Source organism: Panthera uncia, assembly GCF_023721935.1.
Source record: "Panthera uncia isolate 11264 chromosome E2 unlocalized genomic scaffold, Puncia_PCG_1.0 HiC_scaffold_19, whole genome shotgun sequence".
In the NCBI taxonomy this organism is placed as follows: domain Eukaryota; kingdom Metazoa; phylum Chordata; class Mammalia; order Carnivora; family Felidae; genus Panthera; species Panthera uncia.
In genome coordinates this window covers 28685645-28713576 of record NW_026057588.1, presented here as the reverse complement: position 1 = coordinate 28713576, position 27932 = coordinate 28685645, and the positions used below count along the sequence as shown (strand labels likewise).

The 27932-nt window shown below is 36.2% G+C and overlaps 1 protein-coding gene across 11 annotated transcripts in view; it reads right to left on the bottom strand.

The window, feature by feature from the left end:
- Window positions 1-27932, bottom strand: part of CHD9 (chromodomain helicase DNA binding protein 9) — a 233508-nt gene that overhangs the window by 64930 nt on the left and 140646 nt on the right. For all 11 annotated transcript variants that reach the window (XM_049621122.1, XM_049621121.1, XM_049621124.1 and 8 more), the window contains 11 exons: window positions 25971-26117; window positions 24943-25011; window positions 24809-24864; window positions 23804-23921; window positions 20414-20500; window positions 20085-20222; window positions 10990-11111; window positions 7289-7532; window positions 2749-2925; window positions 1467-1610; window positions 1092-1347 (listed from right to left, as the gene is read on the bottom strand). In XM_049621122.1, coding sequence (XP_049477079.1) covers window positions 1092-1347; window positions 1467-1610; window positions 2749-2925; window positions 7289-7532; window positions 10990-11111; window positions 20085-20222; window positions 20414-20500; window positions 23804-23921; window positions 24809-24864; window positions 24943-25011; window positions 25971-26117 — 1558 coding nt within the window. The remainder of the gene's footprint in view (window positions 1-1091; window positions 1348-1466; window positions 1611-2748; window positions 2926-7288; window positions 7533-10989; window positions 11112-20084; window positions 20223-20413; window positions 20501-23803; window positions 23922-24808; window positions 24865-24942; window positions 25012-25970; window positions 26118-27932) is intronic.

The following is a 27932-nucleotide window of genomic DNA, read 5'->3' as shown; positions in this document are numbered from 1 at the left end:
TAAAGCATCTTATTATCTGTCGGGACCCCGGGCATAATGCCTTATATAAATTTATGTTTGCTAAATGTTTTTTTTTTTTTTAACATTTATTTATTTTTGAGACAGAGAGAGACAGAGCATGAACGGGGGAGGGTCGGAGAGAGAGGGAGACACAGAATCTGAAACAGGCTCCAGGCTCTGAGCTGTCAGCACAGAGCCCAACGCAGGGCTCGAACTCACAGACCGCGAGATCATGACCTGAGCCGAAGTTGGATGCTCAACCGACCGACAGAGGCACCCAGGTACCCCACATGTTTGCTAAATGTTTAATGAGTGCTATCAGGGAAAGAATTAATGAAAATGTGGTCTTAACCTTAGGTGAGTAAACATGTATTTTTAAACAAACATCTATTATTTAAATACCAATACGACAGTGATCATCATTGAGGGTGATCACAATTAATCTGGATGTGTCTATGGGTAGGTATCCTTGCTGGCCATCAAAACAAGGACAATTAAGAGGGAAGTCAAGTTATAGGTCTCTGTGATGCATACTTCCTCCAGAGAGTCTAATCAGTATTAAAGGCTCTTTGCCTTCCCTCTGCCTGTCTGATCATTAAAGAATAACAGGATTGAAAGAGAGTTAATTATAGGGCTAAGAAACCATATGTCTTAGATAAAGATGGGATAATATTCCCAGAAATAAGTGAAAAGATGTACAGAGAGAATATTAGTAGAGAACTTAATAAGACCTTAAAAAGCAACATGATTACAGCACAAAAACAGACACTAACTGGAGACCTGGACTGCAAAGGGACGAGGGAAAAGAAAAATGTAAACCCAGAGGCCCAAAGGTAGGCTTTGCTGTCTTTGCCCATGAGGAGGATTCTATTGGAGGAGGAAGTCCAGTCCACATTAGACTGAACCAAGTCCTGCTCCTGTAACCTAGCATGCAATCATGGGGCACCCTGATGCTGAAACACCAAGAGTGGTACATCACTGCCTTTCCTCGTAACAGCCACTGCAGCTGTAGTGGTGGTGGTGTTGCTGTCGTTAATTCACGAGCATTCGTTCAAAGAAACAAGTATTTGTTTGCAATCCTTGTTAGCTACCTTTGATAAGATATGGATGATTGCAGCACTTCCTGAGCTCCATCATGGTATTGACCAAATTAGGTACATTGGTCTGCCCTGCCCCTTTGGATAAAAAGGAGAAGTTCTTCTCCAAAATAGCCCGGTAGTATTTCTTTTGAATGTTAGTAAGTTCCACTTCAATGATGGTTTCTTCCTTTGGTGCCAGCTTCTTCTCCACATCTTCTTTCAATCGCCTCAACATCATGGGTTTCAGGATAGCCTGAAGTTTTTGCACCTGCATAAAAAATGATGAAAAGATATATAACGTATATGTGCATTTAGTTACAAATACATAAACACAATCACAGTGATAAGAGATTTGATGCCTTTGTTTACAAGGACCAATGAGGATACCTGTTCTTCTGTTTTCAGATCCCCAAATTCTTGCATAAATGTTGATTCGGAAGGAAACCTTAAAGGTTCTAGGAAGTGAAGAAGACTGAATAGTTCTTCAACTGTATTTTGGAGAGGTGTACCAGTCAAAAGCACCTTGTGTTCCTACATGAAGCAAGAATAATTCACGTCACATACCACAGTACTAAAATTATATGAAAGCTGACATAGGTTATCAAATGTTCAATGTTTTTCAAAAGCAAGTATCTTTCCCAACCATAATTTTCAAGAGTCAACTCAAAATACATCTCTACCCACAGATCTTCACTAATTTTTCAATTGCTTTTTAAAAAACTCTTATCATTCTTGTAATACTTCCCTTTTACAGGTTATTTTTACCTATTCATGCTTTTAAAAGAAAATTTCTAAATAATTAACAAGCATATTTTATATTTTCTCAAAGAAATAGAACTTTCAAGAACAAAGAAGCTATTTGTTTCTTTCGTACTCATTCTTGGCATGGTAATTTGTATGCAAAATGGTTCTCATTCTTTATCATTTGGCTAAACATCACTGGACTTTTCACAGAAGAACAAGCCTCAAATCATTAAGACTACAATGCAACAATACGAAGAGCTGACTGGAATATGCTTCTAAACTAGAGTTGCATTACAAACTGAACATAATAGTAATAGGAAATAGACAAGATATTTCTGATGATCGTATGAATTATCATTTAAAATTTGATTTGACAGTATCTCTAAATCCCCAAGCTAAATATTTGTATATGTATCTGTATATCTGCATATGTAGGTATACGCCAGTAAATGTTTAGTCTAGAAAGATATACACTCATCTATAAACACTGGAGTGGGGAGTGGAACTAGGGGGTGGGCATCAATGGGGCATAAAAAGAAGGACTTCAATGTGTTCCTGTATGTAGTTCCGCATACTGGAGTGACTTGTTCAAGTGTCCGTGTACTAATTATGTGATGTTAATTAAATGAAAATGTTAAAAAAATGGAAAAGACTCTGATTTGAAATAAGCAAACACACTAGCAAGAAGACTTTAAAAAATGCCATTTATTAATTGTAACCAATATATGCTGAGCATGTGAAATTTTGTTCCTTAGTAATTAAACCATAAGAGAAAACAGAAAAAACCTCAATTACCAGACAGAAATCAGATATAACCATCTTCTAAAACTTAAAAAGGAGTGCATTTAGCATTAGCTCTCTGCCTTTGCATTTCACTACGTAGCTAAGAAACTGAATTAAGTCAAAATAATGATAAGTTACTTACCAGATTCATGAGTTTCAGACCTTCAAGAAGTTTACAATTTTTATTCTTTAACCTATGTGCTTCATCAATAATCACACATCGCCATTCAATTGCATTTAGCTCTCCACAGCCACCAAGAATCATTTCAAAAGTGGTGATGATGGCTTGGAATCTGTAAGCTCCTCGAATGATACGCCCCTAGAAATTTATTATCAAATACAATAATTTGCTAGAATGTCTTCATCACAATTTTTAATTCCTGTCAAATTGCATAAAAATACATCTAAAGACATCTGCTACATTTTCCACTGAAATTTTTACATATGCATATATTTTCTTTAAATGAGGACATTTAGCATTAAAACTATATTATAGTGTTTTCAAGAATAATGTAAAAAATGTATACCAACACAATTATTTAATTTATAATTATATTCAAGTAAGTATTCCCTGATAAAATGTTTTATAGTTTTTAAGAGTTATAGTAACAATTTTAGATCAAGAAAGAAATGGCCATTACAAAATCTGGCCAGTGAAATTTCAATTTTAACATTTATCATTTATATCCATGAGTTCACACATACAATGGCAAATAAATAGTTGATATCAAAATTAACCACCTGAGTCATGTATTCAGCAAATATTTATTGCGTGTCTATGTGCCAGGCCCTGCTCCAGATGCTGGAGATATGGCAGTAAATGAAACAGAAATAATTATCCAAGTGGAACTTACATCCCAATGATTCAAATTCAGGACACAGCCATTGAGAAAAAAACAAAAATTTTTTTTAAAAAGTTACAAAGTGATAAGCGCTGTGAAATAAAACAGGGATAAATAATAAGTGTAGGGTCAGAGGTGACCACTGTAATGTTATGAATTGGCTGGGAGGCCATTACTAAGAAGTGACATTTGAGCAAAGTCCTGAAGATGAGGGAGAAACCCAGGTGATACCTAGAGATCTAGAGGAGAAAGCATTCTTGGAAGGAGTAGCCAAGCATGAAGGTCCTCATGTGGGAATATCTTTGGCAGTCTTCACGTAATAGTAAGAATGCCAGAGTGGCTGAAACCTGCTGAGTGTGAAGGGGATGGAGCTGTGCTGGGACATGAAAGTGTGCTAAGGACTTGGCTCTTTCTCTGAGCAAGAAGCTATTGGGGGGTTCTGGGACAAGAGTAACATGGTTTGACATGTATTTTAAAAGAGTAATTTTGGCTTCTATGGTAAAAATAGTCTGAAAGAGGCCAGGGACAGATCATAGAGGCCCATTAAGGGACTGCCATAGTAATCCAAGCAAGAGATCATCATGGGAAGTCATGAGAAGTATTCAGTTCTAGATGTATTTTGAAAGGAGATCCCAAAGGATTTGAAAGGAGATCTACCTAATGGATAGGTATAGAATGAGATAAAGAGGATTCAAGCTTAACTGCAGAATTTTTTTATCTTTTTTTTTTTTTTAATTTTTTTTTTTTAACGTTTATTTATTTTTGAGACAGAGAGAGACAGCATGAACGGGGGAGGGTCAGGGAGAGAGGGAGACACAGAATCTGAAACAGGCTCCAGGCTCTGAGCCATCAGCACAGAGCCTGACACGGGGCTTGAACTCACGAACCGTGAGATCATGACCTGAGCCGAAGTCAGACGCCCAACTGACTGAGCCACCCAGGCGCCCCCAGAATTTTTTTATCTTGAACAATTAGAAGGTGGTGCTGCTATTTGCTACAAAGAGAAAACTCAGGATTTTGGACATGTTATATTTGAGACGACTACTAGATATCCAAGTGGAATAGCTGAACAGGCATTTGGATAGGACTCTGGAATTCAGGAAAGAGGTTAGAGTTGGTGATAAGATTTGGGAGCTTCTAGCAGTACAGATGGTACTCAAGTTGTAGGACTGAATGGAGCCTCTGATGGAGTAAGTACGGATATGAAAGAGTCTGAAGATGGAGCTCTGGGTCACCCCCAAGTTCAGATAGGGAAGATAAGAAGGAACCAGTAAAAGGGGCTTCAGAAAGAATGGGTAATGATATAGGACAGCACGACAACCTAGAAGCCAAGTCAAAGGAATGTTTAAATGGGACTGAAAACTATACATTATTAGGGATTAGGAGAAATGAAGGGTTAAGAAAGATTGTATATCTTTCTGATTTAGGGTTTAATTCCTACTATTGATCATATACAGTGGCCATTAAATTGATCCAGTAGAATATTATTAGAATAGGGGTAAAGTGTAAGTCCATGGCATTTACACAGCTCTAACAACCTAGGATAGGATGCTTTCAGTTAAACTGACATCACAATGTTTAAGAATAAGAGCTTTTGAGTCTAAGTGACCTGGGTTTATTAATCCCAGTTTTGGTGGGGTTTTGGAGGAAACTATATAACTTCTTTATACTTCAGTTTCCTCATTTGTAAATGGGGCTAATATTATTACCTATTTACAAGGTAGGCATTACAAAGATTAAGCAAAATACTGTCTCTAAAATGTATGGCATACTGCCTGGCACATGGTAATTACTCAATAAATATTTGTGATTATTAGTATTATTATCTCTGTTACTTTTTTCAGGGTAATTCAGAAAATATTAGCATAATTTTACTGCTACTATGATAGAAGGTAAATATTCAATTAATTTATATTAAAATATACCTGAAAGAGCTCATAGTTAAATCTGTATTTATTTATTTATTTTTTAGATTTTTTTTTTTTTTAACATTTATTTTTGAGAAATAGACAAGAACGAGCAGGGGAGGTACAAAGAGAGAGGGAGACACAGAATCCGAAGCAGGCTCAGGCTCTGAGCTGTCAGCACAGAGCCTGACGCGGGACTCAAACCCACAAATCCGTGAGATCATGACCTGAGCTGAAGTCAGCTGCTTAACCGACTGAGCCACTCAGGTGCCCCTTGAATCTGTATTTAAAGCACAAATCTATTTATCTCATCTTTAAAGGAGACATTTTTACCTTTTTAAATTTTAAACCTGTCAGAAAGTATTTTTCCAGAATGTATAACATTTACTACAAAAATATAATATTTTATATATACTATTCAGTTTATAACACATCACGAATCTTTTAGCTTTTAGGCTCTCATGTTCATACCAAGCTCACATGAGACATATATTAAAATTGCAACCCTGTTAAACATCTCTTAAGCTCCCAAAGTTTTAATTATGCCTTTTATATATACTATACACATATAGTATATATAGAACTATATACATATATAGTATATATAGAACTAAGTCAATCATAATCATTTTTATGATACCATGCAGCTCTTAAATTCTACAAATGTATGACTGGGAAGAATAAAACACTATAGAAGGAAATCAAACTATAATCTAACTGAAATGTCATAGGCTTCAAAGGTACAAAGGTGACAGTTTCAATATAACTGAGGAATAACTAAAGGGTTAAACAGATGCTTTATTTCATAGGAGATGTAATTGTTTCAACCATAAAAGAAGGACAATGAGGTTGAAGGAACTAAATCAATTAATCCGTCCATTTTCAGCCTCCAATAGGTAGAAAATCAGTTACACTTGGGAAGAAAAGCAGTAGAAGGCTGGGCACATTACCTTACTTCAAACTGTATCATATCCCTTGACCTGGCCATGTGTTATAATGAGCCTTATAAAATAAAAGAATCAGTGAAAGAAAAATAAAATGTTAAGGTGCTACTGAGGCAAAGTGTCAGGCAATACACCTATTCCAATTAAAAAGTATAATTTGTGTGAACTATGTTTTTATTGATTTTGTTATTTCTTAATAAAATTCTTAATCTAAAAGAGTCCTATTACCTACCACTCAGAACTGCAATTAGCACTTAATGCTTTCGAGATTTAACTTTCTGCTAGAAAATTCTTTATTATGATGTCATCTCTTAATTTTATGATGTGTGTATTTAGCTGAAAAATAAGAAATCTCCTGCTCAAGAGTAAGAGGCCAAAGGAAAACAGAAAATGTGCCTTTAGGATTTAGGGGGAGAAGAAAGCCACCAAATCACCACAGTACTGGAATAACCAATCCAAACAGGGAAAAGATATAGAGGTGTGCTTGTATCTGCATACAAAACAAACAAACCAAACTTTAAAATATGTCTAAAAATCAAAATCCTTTGAACATGAAAGAGAACCTAGGTTTTATCTGAATAGGCATTTAAACCCATTGTGTTCACTGAAGATTTAAATTTTTAAAATGGAGGGGAGAAAACTGGAGGATGATCAAAGAAACAAATACTATTCTAAAAATAAATTTAATGTGCATTTAAAAGCAATCAGTAAAACAATTATTCTAGTTGAAATATTAGGGATACAATCAAATTAGTACATTTGTATAAATCGTCACACTTTATAGTGAACTAGAACATGAACCTAATTCCTTGTCATTGTTCTCTTCAGCTACTAAAATTTATTGGAAAATAGATATGATGAATAGAGCCTGAACAAAGACGTTTGTAGGCAAATAATATGCATCCTTAATTTGAAAACAATGAATGTGTAGTAATTAGCTTTTTCAAACCTGACCTTTCAAACAACCAACAAAATCACCAGCAACACACCTGTGAGTCCCTGAAGTACATCTCATATTGCTGTATCATCTGTCTGCTAATCAGGCTCCCATGGTAAACCACAACATTAATATCAGTCCATGTACGGAATTCTCTCTCCCAGTTTGCAATAGTAGAAAGTGGAGCGATAATCAGGAAAGGTCCTCTTATACCAGTCAGAAGGATTTCGTAGAGGAATGTAATTGACTGAATGGTTTTGCCAAGACCCATTTCATCAGCTAAAATGCAGTTTCGTCTGAAATAAACAAATATATTATCCATGTATACATTGGGTTTTTCTGTACACTACAATGTCTTTAAAGATAAATATTCAGAAATAATCAAAGATCAAGTTAAAATACTTGCATTTATAAAAAATAAAAGTTGCTGAAGTGCAGAATAGGCATATCATTATTTATATATATAAAGTTATACTTTTATTATAATCCTGAAGAGGGAAAACTGTAGATTTTTGTAGCTCCAAAATAAAGATATCACCCGTTAGAGGTATGATTTTGTTAAAGAATGAAATGGCAAGAGTAAGGCAAACTAAATATATTATTTTTTCAGGAAGCATTTATTAAATACCTTCTATTATCTCAGGGACAGTATGAGAAGATAGGATACAAAAGAAATAGAACATGTTCTCTGCCTTCCAGGGGCTTGTATCTATTAGAAAAGCAGACATGCAAATAGATAAATAAATAAACAACCAACCAAACAGACAGTTATGCAATGTGCTATCACAGAAGCACAAATAAAGCACTGTTTTTCAACTTTGGCTGTGCATTAGAAGAACCTGAAAGCCTGAAAGAAACACAAGATACCCAGGGCTTTCCCCTACACATTATGATTCAATGTGTATGGAGTAGGATAAAAGCAGCTATAATTTAAAAAAAAAAAAAAAAGTTCCACAGATGATTATAAGGCCAGTTGAGAATCATCAGAGTTAAGTTTATTAAGAAGCTCAGAGGAGTAAGTGTCCAACTCTGGCAAAAAGAGAGAGTAGAAGAGATCTCTTTCAGAGAAGAGGTTAGTAATGGGTAGGATTTTGCCAGAGAGCACAGCAAAGGAGTAGAGGTGTAAAGAACATGACCAACTGGGAGACTACAAATATGGTTTTGACATGAGGGTAAAAGGAGGGGGTATTATTGAGATATGAAGAGGTCATAAATGAAGAAGGTTAGACATCATTCTGTTATGCAATGGGAGTCAGTGAGAAGTTTTAAAGAAACCTGATGAGATTGGGTTTGTATTTTGAAGTTTACTTGGGTTCCGCTGTGGTTATTAGAAGGTGAGGTGACTAGAAGCTGGGACACTAATTGGTGAAGTACTGTAATAATGCAGGAAACAATGATGGGCACTTGGACTAAGGAAGGGGGGCAAAGAGGAGAGAAAGTTAATTATGACTTGGAACGATTTAGACTTAGTGACCAACCAGATATACGTAGTATCGGATGACAGCCAGATTTCAGTCTGGTTGACTAAACGAACTGTATTATTGTTAATTTATTTTAAGTAGGCTCCACACCCAACATGGGGCATGAACTCACAACCCCAAGATCAAGAGTTGCATGCTTTACTGACTGAGCTAGCCAGGTACCCCTGAACTGTGTTATTCTTAACTGAAATACAAAATATGGAAGAAGAACAAGTTTGGCATGGAGGAAACAGGAAGTGATATGGTTAATTTTGAATTTTGTGTTTAAAGAATTTGTAAGACAGACTTTAAGGGTAGCAAGAGGCAAAGGAAAATATGGGCTTGGAGTGAGTTCAAGGTCTTAGAGATAAAGATACGAGACCATTAGGATGTTGTTGATAAGTGAAGGCACAAGGGGGGGTGGAGAACAAACCTGTACAAGAAGAGAGCAACAGAGGAACTTCAGGAGGAAAAGCAATACTGAAAGGGCAGGCAGAGGAAGGAAAACCAGCAGACCTGAAAGTCACAGAGTCTGGACAGAGTCACACTACGGAAGCTGCTGGGGGCGAAAATGGGGGAAAGTTTACAGAAGGAGCAATTACTACACAAATCACAAATCAAGAATTTGCAGCAGGGACACAGCAAATTAGGGCTGAAAAATACCTCATGGATTGGGAAACAGAGCGTTACAAAGATAGAGAATCAAATCCAAACAACAGGTTTAGAGAGAGCTGGAGATGAGGAAATGGGAAGAGACCATATGGCCTGTTCTTCCTAGAAATTACAAAGAGGGCTCGAGGCAGCCAGAAGGAGAAACAGAGCCAAGAAGAGAAGGTTTATTCTTTTCTTTCTTGTATTTTTACAACAGGTTAAACCCAGATTTGTTCGCAGAGTGAAGGGACAGCACTACTCTTGAGAGGGCTTGAAGAAGTGACAGAGGTGTGAGAGTTGATCGAAGTGAGGTTCTGAGAAAACTGGATGAGCTGCATCTCAAGAACGTAGGTAGCAGCTTGAGTCTTGGTCCTGGGGAGGCACCTTTTAACTTCTGGTACATGAGGATGGGGTAAGAAAAGCTAAGAACGGAGCTACGTTTGTAGGCCTGGCTCTGAAGGCAGGCAGGAATCTGAACAAGCTCACCTGTGGGCCCTGGGCTCCTCTACGGAGCAGTCACACGGGCAGTGAGAAGGGCTGGGCTGTGATAGAGGGCTGTGAGGGAAGTGCTGAAAGTTTAAAACAAGCAATGGAGGCCATGGGAAGGGTACTGATGAGGGAATACAAGTAAAACAATATTTTGTTAACTATTTTACCTGGAAGGTTCTCCTGAGAAAAATGAAAGTCAATATTTAGAAAATATAAACTAGAAGAGTGCTGTGTGAGGTAACAAGTCCCCCCTAACTCCATATGACTGCATCTCATGACTCCCCATTACTCAGTGTAACAACTCAGAAGAATCAAGTGAGAAGTAAAAACACAGAAGAATGATTCTGAATAAAAGCATCATTAAATTTTGCTGTTATTACTAATAACAATGCCTTATTGTTTGCTCTTTTGTATACACCACCACACTTTCTCAGTCATGGGTCTGTTTTTCACTTCTTTTGCAATTATATTTTCTTCTCAGCAAAAAAGTGAGATAATGTTCCACACAGCATTTTGAACAACATGGAAAATAATTAAAGGGGTAAATTCATTACTAGGTTCTTACATTTTGATTTCTGCTTCTGTTTTTTTGTTTTTTTTTTTTTAAGTAGGCTCCATGCCCAGCGTGGGGCTTGAAGTTATGGCCCTGAGACTGAGAGACTTGCATGCTCTACTGACTGAGCCAGCCAGGCACCCCTTATATTTTGATTTCTACTCCTCATCAACTGCTGACAAACTGCTTCTTGAAGACTTAAATAATAGACCTACCTAATTCTTACTGGTATAATTGCTCACACTTTACTAACCAGATTCAATTCCTGGCAGACAGCAGTCTAAGCTGATAAACTGAAAAATACTTTGTAACACAACAGATGTTTTATGATGGTAAGAAAAGTATTTCAAATTTTATTATTAATCATTTAAATTAATTAATCATCTTAATTAATCATCTGATTGGCATACCGTTAAAGGAAGGAACTGAAGTCAAAATCCTAAATTGTAATTTATATATTTTCCTGAGGTAATCTCACTTTTAATAATAAAAACTCCATGACAGTAACAATACAGCAACATCAGTACCTATTTTACTTAACATATTTTGACACAAATAATAAAACAACACAATTTTTTTCTATTAAGATGTACTACCTACCTATTGTACCAATTGAATAAGAGCCAGTTGAGTCCTTCCAGTTGATATTCCCTGAGTTGATTGCCATTTTTATAGTCCCTGGATTGATCAATTTTTTTCCAAATATTAGCGGGAGGACGATCCTTTAGAAAAAAAAAAAGAATGATGTATTTCAGAGTTTTTTAATCTTCCATACATCTCATACATGGTAAAAGCATTGCTTTTAAAGTAATTATAGAAGCATAACGTTACATAGTGTTATGACAAAATTTTACAAACATCTAGAGACCAAGTTAGTTCTGCACAAACTCTTCCAGAAAATTGAAGAAGGCAGCATATGTCAACGCATTCCATGAAGCCCTGATACTAAAATCAAAGATATTACACAAACTCACTACACACAATATCTCTAATGAATACAGATGCAAATTTCATAACACAATTTTAACAAATGGGATCCAATATTGAAAAGGGTAATACATCATGACCAAGTGAATTTTTCCCAGGAATGGAAAGTAGTTTAAATTTGAAAATTAATCAATGTTGATCAACAGACAAAAGTAGATAATCTCAAAAGATGCAGAAAAGGGATTTAAAAAGTCTAATACCTGTTCCTGATAAAAATTCTCATTAAATTTTGAATAGATGGGAACTTCCTCACCTGATACGGTACATCTACGAAAAGAGCCAAAGCTTACATCATACTTAATGATTAAAGACTGAATGTTATCTCCTTAAGAATGGAAAAAGGTGGGGTGCCTGGGTGGCTTGGTCGGTTAAGCGTCCGACTTCGGCTCAGGTCATGATCTCACGGTCCCTGAGTTTGAGCCCCGCGTCGGGCTCTGTGCTGACCGCTCAGAGCCTGGAGCCTGTTTTGGATTCTGTGTCTCCCTCTCTCTCTGCCCCTCCCCTGTTCATTCTCTGTCTCTCTCTGTCTCAAAAATAAATAAACGTTAAAAAAAAATTAAAAAAAAAAAAAAGAATGGAAAAAGGTAAGCATGTGCACTGTCCCCACTTTTATTCAACATTGTACTGCAGGTTCTAACATGTGCAATCAATCAAGAAAAAGAAATAAAAGGCATTAAGATTAGAAATGAAGAGGTAAAACTAAATTCGAAGAAGACATGATTTGTCTATGGACAAATCCTGTGGAATCTACAACAAAGATAAACTAAACAGTGATTTTATTAGCAAGGTTGCATGACACAAGATCAATATACAGAAAACTATATTCTACATCATAGAAACAATTACAAACACATTAAAAATTATCATAACAGCATCCAAAATATGCACTATTTAGGAATACATCTCACAAAATCATGTAAGAGTGGTATATTTAAAACTATAAAACATTGCTGAGAGAAATTAAAGAGGTAAATAAATGGACTTTCAGAGACTGAGTCTCAACATTATTGTTAATACCTTCCAACTGAAAAACAGATTCAACATAACCCAACCAAATCCCAGCAATGTTTTTGTAGAAATTGACATGCTGATTCTAAAACCATATGTAAATGCAAAAGACTAGAAAGATCCCAAAATATTTGAAAAATAATAAAGTTGGAGGATTTATAATGATTTCAAGACTTGTAGAAGTTAAAGAATCGAGACTGGGTGGAACAGTTGTAAAGATAACAAATAGGTCAGTGGAACAGGACAGAGGGTTTAAAAATACACCCACATGTATGAAATCCATTGATTTCTGACAAAGTAGGAAAGGCAATTTAGTGGACTAAAAATAATTATTTTCCCCCCAAAATGATGCTAGAACAATAGGATACCCATAAGCAAAAAATGAACTTTGATCGTTACATATACTATATGTAAAAATTAACTAAAAATTCATCATTGACCTAGCAATCCCTACCAAAATAACACCAGCATTCTTCACAGAGATAGAACAAACAATTCTAAAACTTATGTGGAACAAGGAAGGATCCAGAATAGCCAAAGCAATCTTGAAAAAGAAAACCAAGCTGGAGGCATCACAATCCTGGACTTCAAGCTGTATTACAAAGCTGTAATCATCAAGACAGTATGGTACTGGCACAAAAACAGACACTCAGATCAATGGAACAGAACAAATAACCCAGAAATGGACCCACAAAAGTATGGCCAACTAATCTTTGGCAAAGCGGGAAAAAATATCCAATGGAATAAAGACAGTCTCTTCAGCAAGTGGTGCTGGGAAAACTGGACAGCGACATGCAGAAAAACGAACCTGGTCACTTTCTTACACCATACACAAAAATAAATTCAAAATGGATGAAAGACCTAAATGTAAGACAGGAAGCCATCAAAATCCTCAAGGAGAAAGCAGGTAAAAACCTCTTTGATATCAGCCGTAACAACTTCTTACTCAACACGTCTCCAGAGGCAAGAGAAACAAAAGCAAAAATGAACTATTGGGACCTCATCAAAATAAAAAGCTTCTGCACAATGAAAGAAACAAGCAGCAAAACTAAAAGGCAACTGATGGAATGGGAGAAGATATTTGCAAACGACATATCAGATAAAGGGTTAGTATCCAAAATCTATAAAGAACTTACCAAACTGAACACCCAAAAAACAAATAATCCAGTGAAGAAATGGGCAAAAGACATGAATAGACACTTCTCCAAAGTCATCCAGATGGCCAACCAACACATGAAAAAATGTTCACATCACTCATCATCAGGGAAATACAAATCAAAACCACAATGAGATACCACCTCACACCTGTCAGAATGGCTAACATAAACAACTAAGGCAAGAACAGATGTTGGTGAAGATGTGGAGAATGAGGATCTCTTGCACTGCTGGTGGGAATGCAAGCTGGTGCAGCCACTCTGGAAAAATAGTATGGAGGTTCCTCAAAAAATAGAAGTACCCTATGACCCAGAAATTGCACTAGGTATTTATCCAGTGAATACAGGTGTGCTGTTTCAAAGGGGCACATGCACCCCAATGTTATTTATAGCAGCACTATCAACAATAGCCAAAGTATGAAAAGAGCCCAAATGTCCATCAACAGATGAAGAAGATGTGGTGTGTGTATACACATACACATACACACACACACACACACACACACACACACACACACACACACACACATATACATATACATACGATGGAGTATTACTCGGCAATCAAAAAGAATGAAATCTGGTTATTTGCAACTATGTGGATGGAACTAGAGGTTATTATGCTAAGCGAAATTAATCAGAGAAAGACAAATGTCATATGACTTCACTCATATGAGGAATTTAAGATACAAAACAGATGAACATAAGGGAAGGGAAGCAAAAATAATATAAAAACAGGGAGGAGGACAAAACATGAGAGACTCTTAAATATGAAGAACAAACAGAGGGCTGCTGGAGGGGTTTTGGGAGGGGGGATGGGCTACATGGGTAAGGGGCATTAAGGAAACTATTCTTGAAATCATTTTTGCAGTATATGCTAACTAACATGGATTATAAATTTAAAAAATAAAGCATAAAAAAAATTCATCATAGACCTAAATGTTACCTAAAACTAAATAAAAATTTCTAGCAAAGATTTCTTAGATATAATACCAAAAGTATGGTCCATAAGGAAAAGACAGATAAACTGGACTTAATCAAAATTAGGAACTTTTGCTCTTTTATAGACATTGGTAAGAAGTGAAAAGACAAGCCACAGACTAGGAGCTAAAATTTACAAATCATATATCTGATAAAGGACTTATATATAGAACACATAAATAGTTCTTAGAGCTAAATAATAAGAAAGCAAACAAGCCAATAAAAAATAGGCAAAATATTTAAACGTCTCTTTGTTAAAGAAAATACACTAACGGCAAATAAACACATGAGGAGATCCTAAACATCATTAATCATTAGGAAATGCATATAAAATCACAATGTCGTACCATCATATACATATTAGAATGGCTAAGATTAAAAAGACTGTCAATATCAAGTGTTGACAAGGATGTGAAGCAACTAGAACTCTTATACAATGCTGTGGAGAATGTATTATGGTATGACCAGTTAGGAAAAAGTTTGGCAGTTTCTTAAAAAATTAAACAGAACACCGAACATATGACCCAGCCATTTTACTCATGCGTATTTACTGAAGAGACATGAAAACTCATGTCTAGACAAAGACTTGTATACTAAAGTCCATAATACCTTAGTTCTAATAGCCAACACAAGTATTCATCAACAGACGAATGGATAAACAAATTGTGGGATATTACAACAAATCCTACTCAGTAATGTAAAGGAATGAATGAACTATCAATACATGCAATAACATGAATCTCAAATGCTACATGAAAGGAGTCATACAAAAAGAACAGTATAAGAACATTTAAAACAATTCATAGTGACATAAGGAAGATCGGTAATTGCCTACAGGTGGGGAATGGGGTTAGAGGAAGGAAGATTTTGGGGAGAGGGATTACAAAGGGGCATGAGAATATGGGAGTGATGGATAGTTCATTATCTTGATAATAGTGATGGTTTCAGACATCAAAACTTACCCAACCGTATACTTCAAATATGCAATTTAGTGCATGTTGCTTCAAACTCAAACTATCTTTTAGAAATATGATGTAGCTGGGTCTGGTTCAAGATGATGACAGAGGAAGAACCTGAACTTACCTTTTCCCACGGACACCCTAAATCTACAACTACGTATGCAACAATTTCCTCTGAAAGCAACTCCAAAACTAGCTGAGTAACTCCTACACATCAGGCAAATGAGAAAAAAACAGGTGAGACAGGCTGAGACACAATCTCGCCATAAACCCAGTGCCCTGTGTAGTGACCCATAATCAGGAAGGAACTTACAACTCTAAGCTTCTCCCTGAGAAGCAAATGGTTTAAATGCTGTATATTGGTACCCCAACTTTTAAGATCTGAACCTGAGAGATGAGCCCCCAAAACATCTAGCTTTGAAACCCAATAGGGCTTGCATCCATGAAACCCACAAGGCTACATAGCTAACTGAGAGACTCTTCTTCAGGTGCTCACGTGGACTCACCTGGCTACACCCCAGGACTAGTGCAGAGGCAGATGACTAAAAAGGATGATGTATATCGAATTTTCACTCATATTTTAAATCTACCATACTTCTCTATACCACTTTTGATATTCATGGTACAACGAATTTCTTTGAAAAAAAATCTAGAAGCATAACACTGTATGCAAAAAAAAAAATCATTTACATATATACTTTAGTCCCACTTTTCAATATATTTTTTCTTCCCCAGTAATAAAAAGCTCTGTCATGAATTTATTCTGGATAGCCAAGACATAAACTTTCTTAAGACTGATGGATGGGTGGAGAGAGAACAATATTCTAGCCCCAAACTAGTAGGGTCTAGGTCTCAGGAGGATAAATACATTTCTGAGAAACAAATGCAAGGTTTCCTATGGTCTCCCACTTGCAAGTGAGAGTATATTGTTACTAATCAACAAAATGACACCTCTAAAAATTACCAGGATGGTCAGGGTCAGCATATGGTAATCGTGAAAGAAAAACAAAATAGGCTATTAGTAATCTGAAAACAGCTGGCAATTAAAGCTCTGCTGGAACTAAATACAATCAGGGTTTTACTAAAGAAAACATTTCTTAAATGGTATCCAGTGAACTTGAATTTCCAGAATCTCTAAAAACACTTTACATGTTTTATATGTTGTTTTATTTAATAATAACCTAGCAAAAATCCACTTACCTCCTACAGTATTTAACTATGCTTGCACCACTGTCAAATGCATGTGGTACATGAATTAAGGGGATTGTTTCTAATGGCTAATCTCCCTTTATCAAGGACTAAGGCAGTGCTTTTCTCAGTCATGTGTATCAAAATCATCTTTTTTAAAAACACTTTTGCCTGGGGTCTGCTCTGAGACATTCTGATTCTGAAGCCAGGAAATAGAAAACCAGGCATCTTGAATTTCTGAAAAGTTCCCAAGTGATTCTGATATGCACTTCTGACTGAGGATCACTGACTGATGAGGCTAAAACACTAGGTTACCACTGAGGCACAGTCCCCAGTTCCAAAAAGAAAATCTTTCCTTTCCATTATATCCCTTGACCCACCCCTCCCTTAACTAGTTAACACTTTTGCTTCCCAGTACAAGGGAAGGCATTCTGTAGTCAAAGGAATGGGGGTAAGGCTGCTGTTCTCTTGGTAACAGATGATGGATATTACTGAGAGATAAATTAAGAAGAACAGAAAAGAGTTATTATAAAAATATGATCTATTCCATGAACAATTAATTTATTTCCTACTCTTACATCATATCTCCACATTTTTCATGGCAGCCTTCCTCACTGTGATGCTAACTGAAAAGTGATCTGTGCCTGCCTTTCCATGTATAAATTCCCTCTTCGGTGAAGTAAGAAATTTCTGTGACCAAATTACATTTGAAAGAGGACAGGACAAAATATTTAATAAAATCATAATAGGTCTCATTGTGAATTTCTTTTGGTTGGCCCCAAAACTGGATTCACAGAATAATCTTATGTTTTAGAGTTGAAATAAACAATTTTAGGAATTAAAAGTAAAAGATTATTCAACATCACTCATCATCAGGGAAATACAAATGAAAACCACAATGAGATACCACCTCACACCTGCCAGAATGGCTAACATTGACAACTCAGGCAACAACAGATGTTGGTGAGGATGCAGAGAAAGAGGATCTCTCTTGCAGTACTGGTGCAAGTCGCACTACTGGTGGGAGTGTAAACTGCTACAGCCACTCTGGAAAGTAGTATGGAGGTTCCTCAAAAAATTAAAAATAGACCTACCCTATGACCCGGCAATTGCAGTACTAGGTATTTATCCAAGGGAGATAGGTATGCTGTTTCGAAGGGACACAGGCACCCCAATAGTTATAGCGGTACTATCAACAATAGCCAGAGTATGGAAAGAGCCCAAATGTCCATCAATGGATGAATGGATAAAGAAGATGTGGTACATACATACAATGGAGTATTACTTGGCAATCAAAAAGAACAAAATCTTGCCATTTGCAACTACGTGGGTGGAACTGGAGGGTATTATGCTAAGCGAAATTAGTCAGAGAAAGACAAATATCATATGACTTCACTCATATGAGGACTTTAAGACACAGAACAGATGAACATTAGGGAAGGGAAGCAAAAATAGTATAAAAACAGGGAGGGGGAAAAAGCAGGAGAGAGTCTTAAATATGGAGAACAAAGTGAGGGTTACTGGAGGGGTTGTGGGAGGGGGGATGGGCTAAATGGGTAAGGGGCATTAAGGAATCTACTCTTGAAATCATTGTTGCACTATATGCTAACTAATTTGGAGTAAATTATAAAAAGAAAATTTAAAAAGAAAAAGAAAATAAATCAAAGTAAAAAATTATAGAATTATTAGCAATAACACAACTTGCCAGAGCCTTCTAGAATTCTAGTTTCTGTATTAGAAAAGTCAATAACCTGTTCAAGTTTTTTTAATTTTTTTTGACCAGGGAAGAGACTAGTACTGTCCCAGCCAAAACAAACAAACAAACAAACAAAAAAACCCAACAACAACAACAACAACAAAAAAAAACAAACAAAAACCAATGTACTTAATTTATGTAGGCTTTTTACCAACATTCCATATAAAAGTTTCTTTAAAAATTTTTTTAGGGGCGCCTGGGTGGCTCGGTCGGTTAAGTGTCCGACTTCGGCTCAGGTCATGATCTCACGGTCTGTGAGTTCGAGCCCCGCGTCGGGCTCTGTGCTGACAGCTCAGAGCCTGGAGCCTGTTTCCAATTCTGTGTCTCCCTCTCTCTCTGCCCCTCCCCTGTTCATGCTCTGTCTCTCTCTGTCTCAAAAATAAATAAAAAAACGTTAAAAAAAAAAAAATTAAAAAAAAACTTTTTTTTAATGTAAAAAAAAAATTTTTTTAATGTTTATTTATTTTTGAGGGAGATGGAGACAAAATGTGAACAGGGAGGGGCAGAGAGAGAGGGGGACACAGAATCCGAAGCAGGTTCCAGGCTCTGAGTTGCCAGCACAGAGCCCGATGCGGGGCCTGAATCCACAAACTGTGAGATCATGACCTGAGCCAAAGTAAGATGCTCAACCAACTGAGCCACCCAGGTGACCCTGAAAGGTTCTTTTAAAATAAAGCTATTATTGAAAGAGATGAACTATTTAGTTATAGAGAATTAACTGGTTTATAGAAAAGGAAAAGGTGAGTGTAATAAGGATTTTTTCCTTAATTTATACATACAGAGAATTAATAACTCCACCTAGAGCTGAAACGGATACATTTTTGAGAGAGAATGAGTGTGTGCGTGCGCACGCGCACGCACACGTGTGGGCAGAGGAGGGGCAGAGAGAGAGAGAAAAAGAGAGAACCGCAAGCAGGCTCTGCACCATCTGCACAGAGTCCGATGCGGGACTCCATCTCATCAACTGTGAGATCATGACCAAGCTGAAATCAAGAGTCTGACACTTAACTGACTGAGCCACCCAGGGGCCAGTGAAACTGATATTCCTGATGTATTTTTTATTGTTTATGTACTTATGTTAGAGAGAGAGGGAGAGCAAGTGGGGGAAGGAGAGAGAGAGAATCCCAAGCAGGCTCCACACTGCCAGCGCGAAGTCCATTACAGGGCTCCAACTCATGAACCCTGTAAGATCGTGATCTGAGCTGAAATCAAGAGTTGGACACTTAACTGATTGAGCCACCCAGGTGCCCCTATTCTTGATATTTTTATAAATGACCTGAGAGAAAAAGTAGTGGGACACTGTTAAATTCAGAGATAAGGTAGAAGCATTTGCAACTTTTCTGGAGGGAAATCTGAAGGCAATAGTCATCAGAATTATAAATGCACATATGCTCTGACCAAGTGATTACACTTCAGATTTGTCTTACAGACACTCGTACAAGGGCTCCATGTTCAATGTTCGCATTGTTTATGACAGCCAAAAACTGGAATACCCAGTTTTTAGAGGAATAAATTAACATACATAAGATATTATGTAGCAATTTTTAAAATACAGTATTCACTGTGTGCCAAAAACGAAATTAAAAATGCAAAGACTACATAAAACCTGTTGAACAGAGAAGTGTTAAGATTTTATGAAGTTGTCTAAGACGCAGTTCTTACCAAATGTCTTGTGTCAGGCCTTGAAGCTTGTAACTGTTCAAACTCTTCTATTTTTGCAAGATCTACATCTTCTTTTAGTTCCCAAGTACTATCTTCATACGGTAATGAGCACCACTTTACTAAGTAGTAAATAACAGGCTGTAAAAAAAAATTTTTCATTTTACCATTTTGAAAAAGAGTAGCTAGAAACAGTTTCAATATACTCACCCTACATCCATAAAAACTAAGGAAACATTTTTCAGTGTTTTTAGGTCATTAATTTTTCAAGAACAGTTGGTTTTAACATTTGGCAAGTTTAGGTTTTTAATTTTTTTTAACTAAATATTTACCTCACCAGTGTCTTTATCTTCACAAAAAGAGACTTCTAACACTCTGTCTACTTCAACGTAGTCTGGGTTAAATGGTTCCTCTTCCATCTATAATTAAAAAGTAACTTGATCGATATTTGACAAAGAAGTAGAAAGATAAAAGCATTACAAACACAATTTAACTAGCTATTTTCTATACAGCAAACGTAAGTTTGATTTCAATTAAATTTTCAATGAATGGGATACTTCCCTTTTAATTTCCAAAAGATACCTACGATGTTTGTCTATACTATGAATCAGCATGTTACATATAATAAAAGCAACCAAATAACACTAAAAAATAAGGTACCTTGGACAAGTAGCTTCCTCTAGAAGACACGTTCCTTAAAATTTTCCATAAAGGGTCTCTGTACCTTTCTTTTGCCACTTTCCTCAGGTCTATGTGTTGGAGGCCAACCACCCCACCTGTAGGCCCATCTATCAGTTGTATCAAACATTCTTGATCTACTGATGATTCCTGGGCCCAGGACCCAATGACTTAAATGAATGAGGACTCTCTATCTGAGTGACCTCAAATTGCACTCATTTACTCTTCAACCTATGTGCACTTCTTTCCTGCAGTTTCCTACTAGGCTAGTGATAACACAGCACTGCCCCCACCTCCTTATTCCCAGTTACACAAGTCAGACATGGAGAAGTCAGCTCAGATTCTTTCTCTTTTTTAATCTCCCACATCTAATAAGTCATCAATTCTTATAGATTCTGCCTTTAATGACAGCTCAGATTGGTTCCTCCTTCCTCATTCTCCCTGCTTCGTCACTTCTTACGTGGACTCTGACAACCTCCTAACTAGTCCTCGACTACCTTCTTGCCTCCCTTTAATCCATTTTCACATTGACCCTCGGGTGATCTTTCTCAAATATAAATCTTACCCATGGCTCCCCTGCTTCAAATCCTTCAGTGACCCTCCCTTGTTTGGGGATCAGGCCCACATTGGTTTGTGCGGAATAAACAGGATCGTACCTTTTCCTCCAGCCTCACCTCCTACTGCTTGGCACAGCTGTACCCCAGATTTCATGCTCCCAAAGTACAAAAACACAGCCTTTTCAAACTCCATGTTATGGCACACCTCCATGTTTTTATACTCGTTCTTCTCCCTTCTGAATGGATTGTTGTTCCTTCTCTTGTCTGCCTGGCTGTTTCCTACTCATTCCTCAACGCCTTACTTTCAATAGCCCTTCTCAACTATCTCTGCTGCCTCTCCTCCTCTGCTTAACCTTTAAATACTGTAGTGCTCCATGGTTCTGTCTTTAGTTCTCTTCACTGTCTCAAATCCTTCCTGAACAATGGTATCATCTCGGGATCTCTTGATAACAAAGACACTGCCCAACATCAGAATGGTAACGAGGTACTTTAAGACAATCTGCATAGTTCCAATTTATGTTGTACCTGAGTCAAGTGAGAAAAATTAGTCTTTGTGAAAAGTTAAAAGATTATTAAGTATTTCTAAAATCTTTAGCTCATTAGAAATTTCTGTATTAGAGTGAGGAGGTGAAAAAATTTTGACCTCCCAGCATCCATAAACTGAGGAGGTCATTAGAATCATCAAATTTTTAAAGTCGATTTTATAATTAGAAAGGAAGTAAGAGTAACTTCATGGTGCAAAAATCTGCCGGATACCACCATAATCTAGTGATTAAAGTTACCACCACCAGTAATGGGGCAAATAGGTATTGTGCACTTCCTGATATGATTTATTGAGAAGGCTACAGTATCATTTCTGTGGTGGTCTTTTACTTTAATTCCAGTGGAGTCAATACACAGAGTTACATTAGTTTCAGGTGTACAATATAGCAATGTTCTTTTAACATGACTTGAATCCCGAGGAAGCATCAGACGCCACCAAATTTACCACCTATACTCTTTTTTTTCTTTTTTTTTTCTTTTTTTTTTTTTTTTTGAGAGAGAGAGATAGCAAGCGAGCGAGCAAGGCAGGGAGAGGGGCAGAGGGAAGAAAAACAAGAATCCTAACTAAGCAGGCTCCACGTTCAGTGCAGAGTCCAATGCGGGGCTGGATCCCACAATCCTGGAATCATAACCTGAGCCGAAATCAAGATTCAGATGCTTAACTGACTGAGCCACTCAGGCGCCATTACCTATACTCTTAAAAATGTTCAAGTAATGAAAAACAAAGAAAGACCAATTAAAAGAAATATGACAACACAATTCAACATATGATGCTGGATTGGATTCTGGACCAGTTTAACAAACATGAAGACACATCTTTTGCTATAAAAATAGTGGAGCAGTTAGTGAAATATGAAAAAGGTTTGCAGATGGGTTAATATGACATCAATGTTAATTATATTATTATGTAACAGAATTCTTGAAAACTTAAATACTGATGTATTTGCAACTTGCTTTCAAATGGTTTAAGAAAAAAGGAATGTTCATGGGAGAGAGGCAGAGACTGAGGCAGAGGAAGAACGAATGTGAATGAAAAGCAAACATGGTAAAACGTTAACATTTAGGGAATCGTGTTAAAATATATGTGGGAAAATAAAATGTACAGCATAGGGAATAGAGTCAATGGTGCTGTGATTGCTGTATGGTGACAGATGGCAGTTACACTTGCGGTGAGCACAGTGTAACATACAGACTAGTGGAATCACTATGTTGTACACCTGAAAGTAATATAACATTGTATGTCAACTATACTTCAAGTATAAAGATAGATATAGATACAGATATATACGCATGTGAATTCATTGTACTATTTTTACAACTTAAGATTTTCAAAATAGAAACTCTAAAAAAATCTTCAAATTAAAAAGTTAAAAAAAAATTTAGATGAATCTAAAACTGCTCTAAAATAAGCCCATTAAAAGAAGAAAGAAAAAAAATTTAGAGCAGAAAAGGCCATCAACTAATAGGTGAGACCGTTCAAGTGAATTATTCCTATGATGTTTTTGTTCATACACACACCACCTGGCATAGAAAATATGCAACATATTTCATGTACTGAAAAATCTTAAATTTCCATTTATTTGCCACATTACCATTTCCATTACTTGAATAACTCTGCTGATAAAATTCTTTGAGACATTAACCCACTCATATTCAACTCTTAAGTACTGAAATACATGTGACTTTAAAAATACAAGAAAAAACTAAAAATAAAATAAAAATAGAAGAGTTATCTGCCACTCTGAATTATCAGTGCTCCTGCTGCAGCTAGTTTCCAAGCTACATTTGGGGAGAGAAAATTACTATATGAAGATGGCATTTGTATTCAAATATCAAACTTGGAAGCCTAAGAATTAAAATGAATAAGACTTAAATTGTTGATGAATAACACTAAATGTGTTCAGAGTTCAACACATAATAGTTTCATTTATTTCCTTTTCTTACGTCTGCAAAAAAATGTGCTCTTTGTGCTTGTCTCAGTTTGAATCGTTTGATTTTCTGCTGGATCCTTTTATCTTTCAAAAGCTGCTGTTCTGTGGCCCACTCACAGTGAAGATAGGAGCTAAAATGTTTATAAAAGCAATATATTAGAATGACAGAGAAAACCATGTTTTGTTTTGTTTTTTTAGATTTATTTTTAATCATAGCATCCAATACAAAATATTCAACTTTATGAATAGGCAGCTCATCATTTCATTTAATGCCAACAGACTCCGTACAATTTCTAAAATAAAGCCACTGTGATCATTATATCCTAAGGAGACTGTAGTATAAACATGTGCAATTTGCCACACAAGACAGAATGGTAAACCAAGTCATCAGGGCAACGAGATGTGATTTATCAGTTACTTCTTCACTGTATTAGTTTTGTTATGATCAGAAAGCTAACTTATTTCAAAGCCAATGTAATTTTATTTAAAACACTTTCTGTCACATAAGTATAGGAAAAAGTGGAATAAAATCTGAAAAGTTCAACAACATAACAAGTAACGTCTATAATTTGTAAAAGAATATTTTATTCTTTCATTTTGATGTTAATAATTAGTGTTTTCTGGAAGAAAATCCCCTTAAACTTTTTTTTTTTTAATGTTTATTTGTTTTTGAGAGAGAGACACAGTGAGAGGGGAGGGGCAGAGAGAAAGGGAGACACAGAATCCGAAGCAGGCTCCAGGCTCCGAGCTGTCAGCCCAGAGCCTGGCATGGGTCTTGAACTCACGAACCGTGAGATCATGACCCGAGCCGAAGTTGGATGCCTAATCGACTGAGCCACCCAGGTGTCCCCAAATTCCCTTAAATTTTAACATAAAGGGTTTGCAGCCTTTTAAGTTCATGCATTAATTAAACACTTTAAAATGCAGATAAAATAAAAATAATTTAACTTAATATATTTAAATGTTAATTTATATTTAAATCAGTATTTTCTATTATTTTTCTATCTCAGATACTTACTAATTCTTGTATTTTACAAAAAATTCTTCTGTATCAATCATCACGCCAGGTGATACCTAAGGAAATAAAATCAACACTTAGGAGTGTAACACTCAGGCCACGTAAAGTGTGCAACGTAATGTGAGATTACTTACTTCCTTTTTTGTAATTCTAGAAGACAGGATTTTATCCACGATTGCAGCATCTTCTTCACTTGGATTCTCCTATGGGAGGGAAGAAAGAAAATACGACGTCACATTTTAAAAACTCCTTTAGTTGCTACTTTGTAGGTTTACGAACACACTAAAATTCAGCGGATGTTTATTGAGCATGCGTGCCGGGTGTGGTGTTAAATGTTAGGAATACAAAAATGGAAAAACATCACTGTTGTTACTGTCCTGGTCAGCACCTGCGTCTTCATCACCGGACACGTACTGTGCCTAATGGGCTCAGCGTGATCATCAGCACTTCATGTAAATATTAACTCATTTAACCCTCACAAGTACACAACAAGGTAGGTACCATTATTGTCTCCACTGTACCAATCAGGAAGCTCAAGCACAGAGAACATAAGTGCTTGCCCAAGGTGTCAGATCACTCAGTTGGCAGGTGAGTGGCTGGGCCACAATCCAGACAAGGAAGGTGACAAGAACGCGCAGAGAGGAAGATGCATGCTCAGAGATACAGAGCGTGCACCCATATTCATAAGGCCAGAGGAGTCAGTGCTTGTGAAGAAGTGGCATGAGGTAAGGCCTCCCTCCCATCCCCCCCCCCCAAAAAAAAAAAATCCACACAAAGGGCTCTGTGCACTGGGCTAAAAACACATCATTCTATTCTGTAAGACTTGGGGAGCTATTAGAGGAGGTTTCAGTAGAAAAGTACTATGATCAGGACTATAATTCAGAAATATTCTGCAAAAAGGATAGCATTTGGAGGAGTTTCAGAAATACATATGTAAGGGGTGAAAAACAAGGTGATAAACTGTATGAAGAAGCAAAGGAAGAAAACAGAAAGGATGAATCTCTAGGTTTCTGATCTGAATAATTAATGGTTCCTTTAACTACAATATGGAATCCAGGAGGAAAAGTTGGAGCAGATTTTAGGAGGAAAGATAATGAGAGTATTTTAAAGAATGTATGTTGACTTCAAATGATTTGTACTTATAATCCCAGATCTGTCTTACCACAAATAACTGTAAAGGCTGTTCACCAGGTAAAGGAGCTGAATTCTTTTTTATTTTCATAGAACCTTTGAGCTCTTCTTCAGATTGTTTCCCTTCTGCATCTTCCGCATATTTTTTTCTTTTAATTTGACGATTTGATCTTCTTTTCTGTAATGAACCATAAGGATCATATTTATATGACAGATTTTAAAGGAAAGACTTTAAAAATAATTACTCCTAGTGTGGCAATTTTGTACATTAAATTTTTGAAATTGTCTTCAACATCCATCTTTTCTCATTTTTCCTTTTAATTAAAGGAAGATTATAATTTTCCCTTTGCCACAGGCTCAGAATCTTGTTCTACTTCCTAACGTTTCAAATAACAAAGAATAGTCATACCATTATTACTTTTCTTTAGAAATTATTACAATTAAAAAAGATTTATTTAACCACTTCACACCTTGGGCAAAATATATTTTATTAGTAATACCTTTATTACCTGTCTTTAGAAACTATTGTTGAGAAGAGTAAAGACATGTTTTATTTAGCTATTTCACACTTTGGGCAACACATACTTTAAACTGTTAATACTTTTGCAGTTTTTGCTTCAAACCTAAAAAGTGCATCAGATGTATACTGGTTAAATAATTAATCGGGGACATAAAACTAGAACAAGATATTAAATAATTGTTACCACAAAACCCACAAACTTCTGTTTAAAACAGAATGAAATAATGTAAAATATTTTAAAAGAGATACACAAAATAATCAAGTAAATCTACCAAATAATTTAATGTATATGAAAGAGGAAGCTGTTTTTTACTGACTTTACTAGCTTCCCTTAAAAAATAAAAAACACTATCAAAAGCAGAAGTAAGCCTTTTGAAAAGTATTACATTTTAAAGTAATCTAAGTGATTTAAAATCAGGTATAATACACATGGCTTTACTTACCTCCCTACATATCTAATATTTGATCTTCCCCACTATAAAATCAAAATCTCAAATTGGCTTGAAAATTTCAAAGAACCTAGGTTTGCTTTTTTTTCCCACATCCCTAAAATCTCATGGGTGGAAGCATCTCAGCCAACTTTTCTATTGCTCAATATTTGGTAAATCTACCCCTTCTTCCTTCCTTTTTCTATGCCATTTTATATATTTAGTAACTCCCATGACATCCCCCCACATTATAACCAGCAAAATGACCTATGCATTTTCCTTTTGGTTTCCGCGAATATCCTCAATTTGGTAGGCCTTTCGTATTTCCATAGCCATTACAAAAATGCCTCAATCAGTGCAGCAGGCTGAGGACAAACTGCATTCAAAAAATTGCAGTGGCCTTTTACGTGCCTCTGCCTCTTTCTCGAGTTGTGGAATACTGAGAGAAAGAAAGGTACTAATATGGTGACTTAGGTTAGCCAAATACAGTAGATAACCTCATGACTCATGTAGGACGGGTACCATCTCTTGGCCATGAAGACATACACATTTTCAAAACTCAAGGTAACACTGTTGCTAATATGGGAGACAGGAAGGTGGCATATAAAAGTTGTAATAAAAGGAACTTCTAGAAACCCAAATTTTCCCACATCTTATTTTGAAAAAAAAATTACTATTACTTGAGGGAAAAATTCTATGGATCTCTAATCTAACACTAGGCTGAAGGAATATTTAGAGTTCTACTACAGGCATCATATAGCTCTGAATACTCAAGAATAGCTTAAATTAATAAACCAACAGTGACATTTATTATTCTAACAATAACAAGTATTACCAATGTTATGTCTCATTGGGCACAAATCTTCTAGGTAGTGAAGTTTAAGAGTAATTCGATATACTTTTAGAAGATTCCATTTGATGTTTTCAGCATTAAAGTTTCCTTTCTGGTCACTTAGGTATCTATTAGTACTTTGAAATGCCTCATTTAGGTCTTTCGTAAATTGTAAATGAGTGGCCTGAAAGAATCCTTTGCACTAACAAAAGT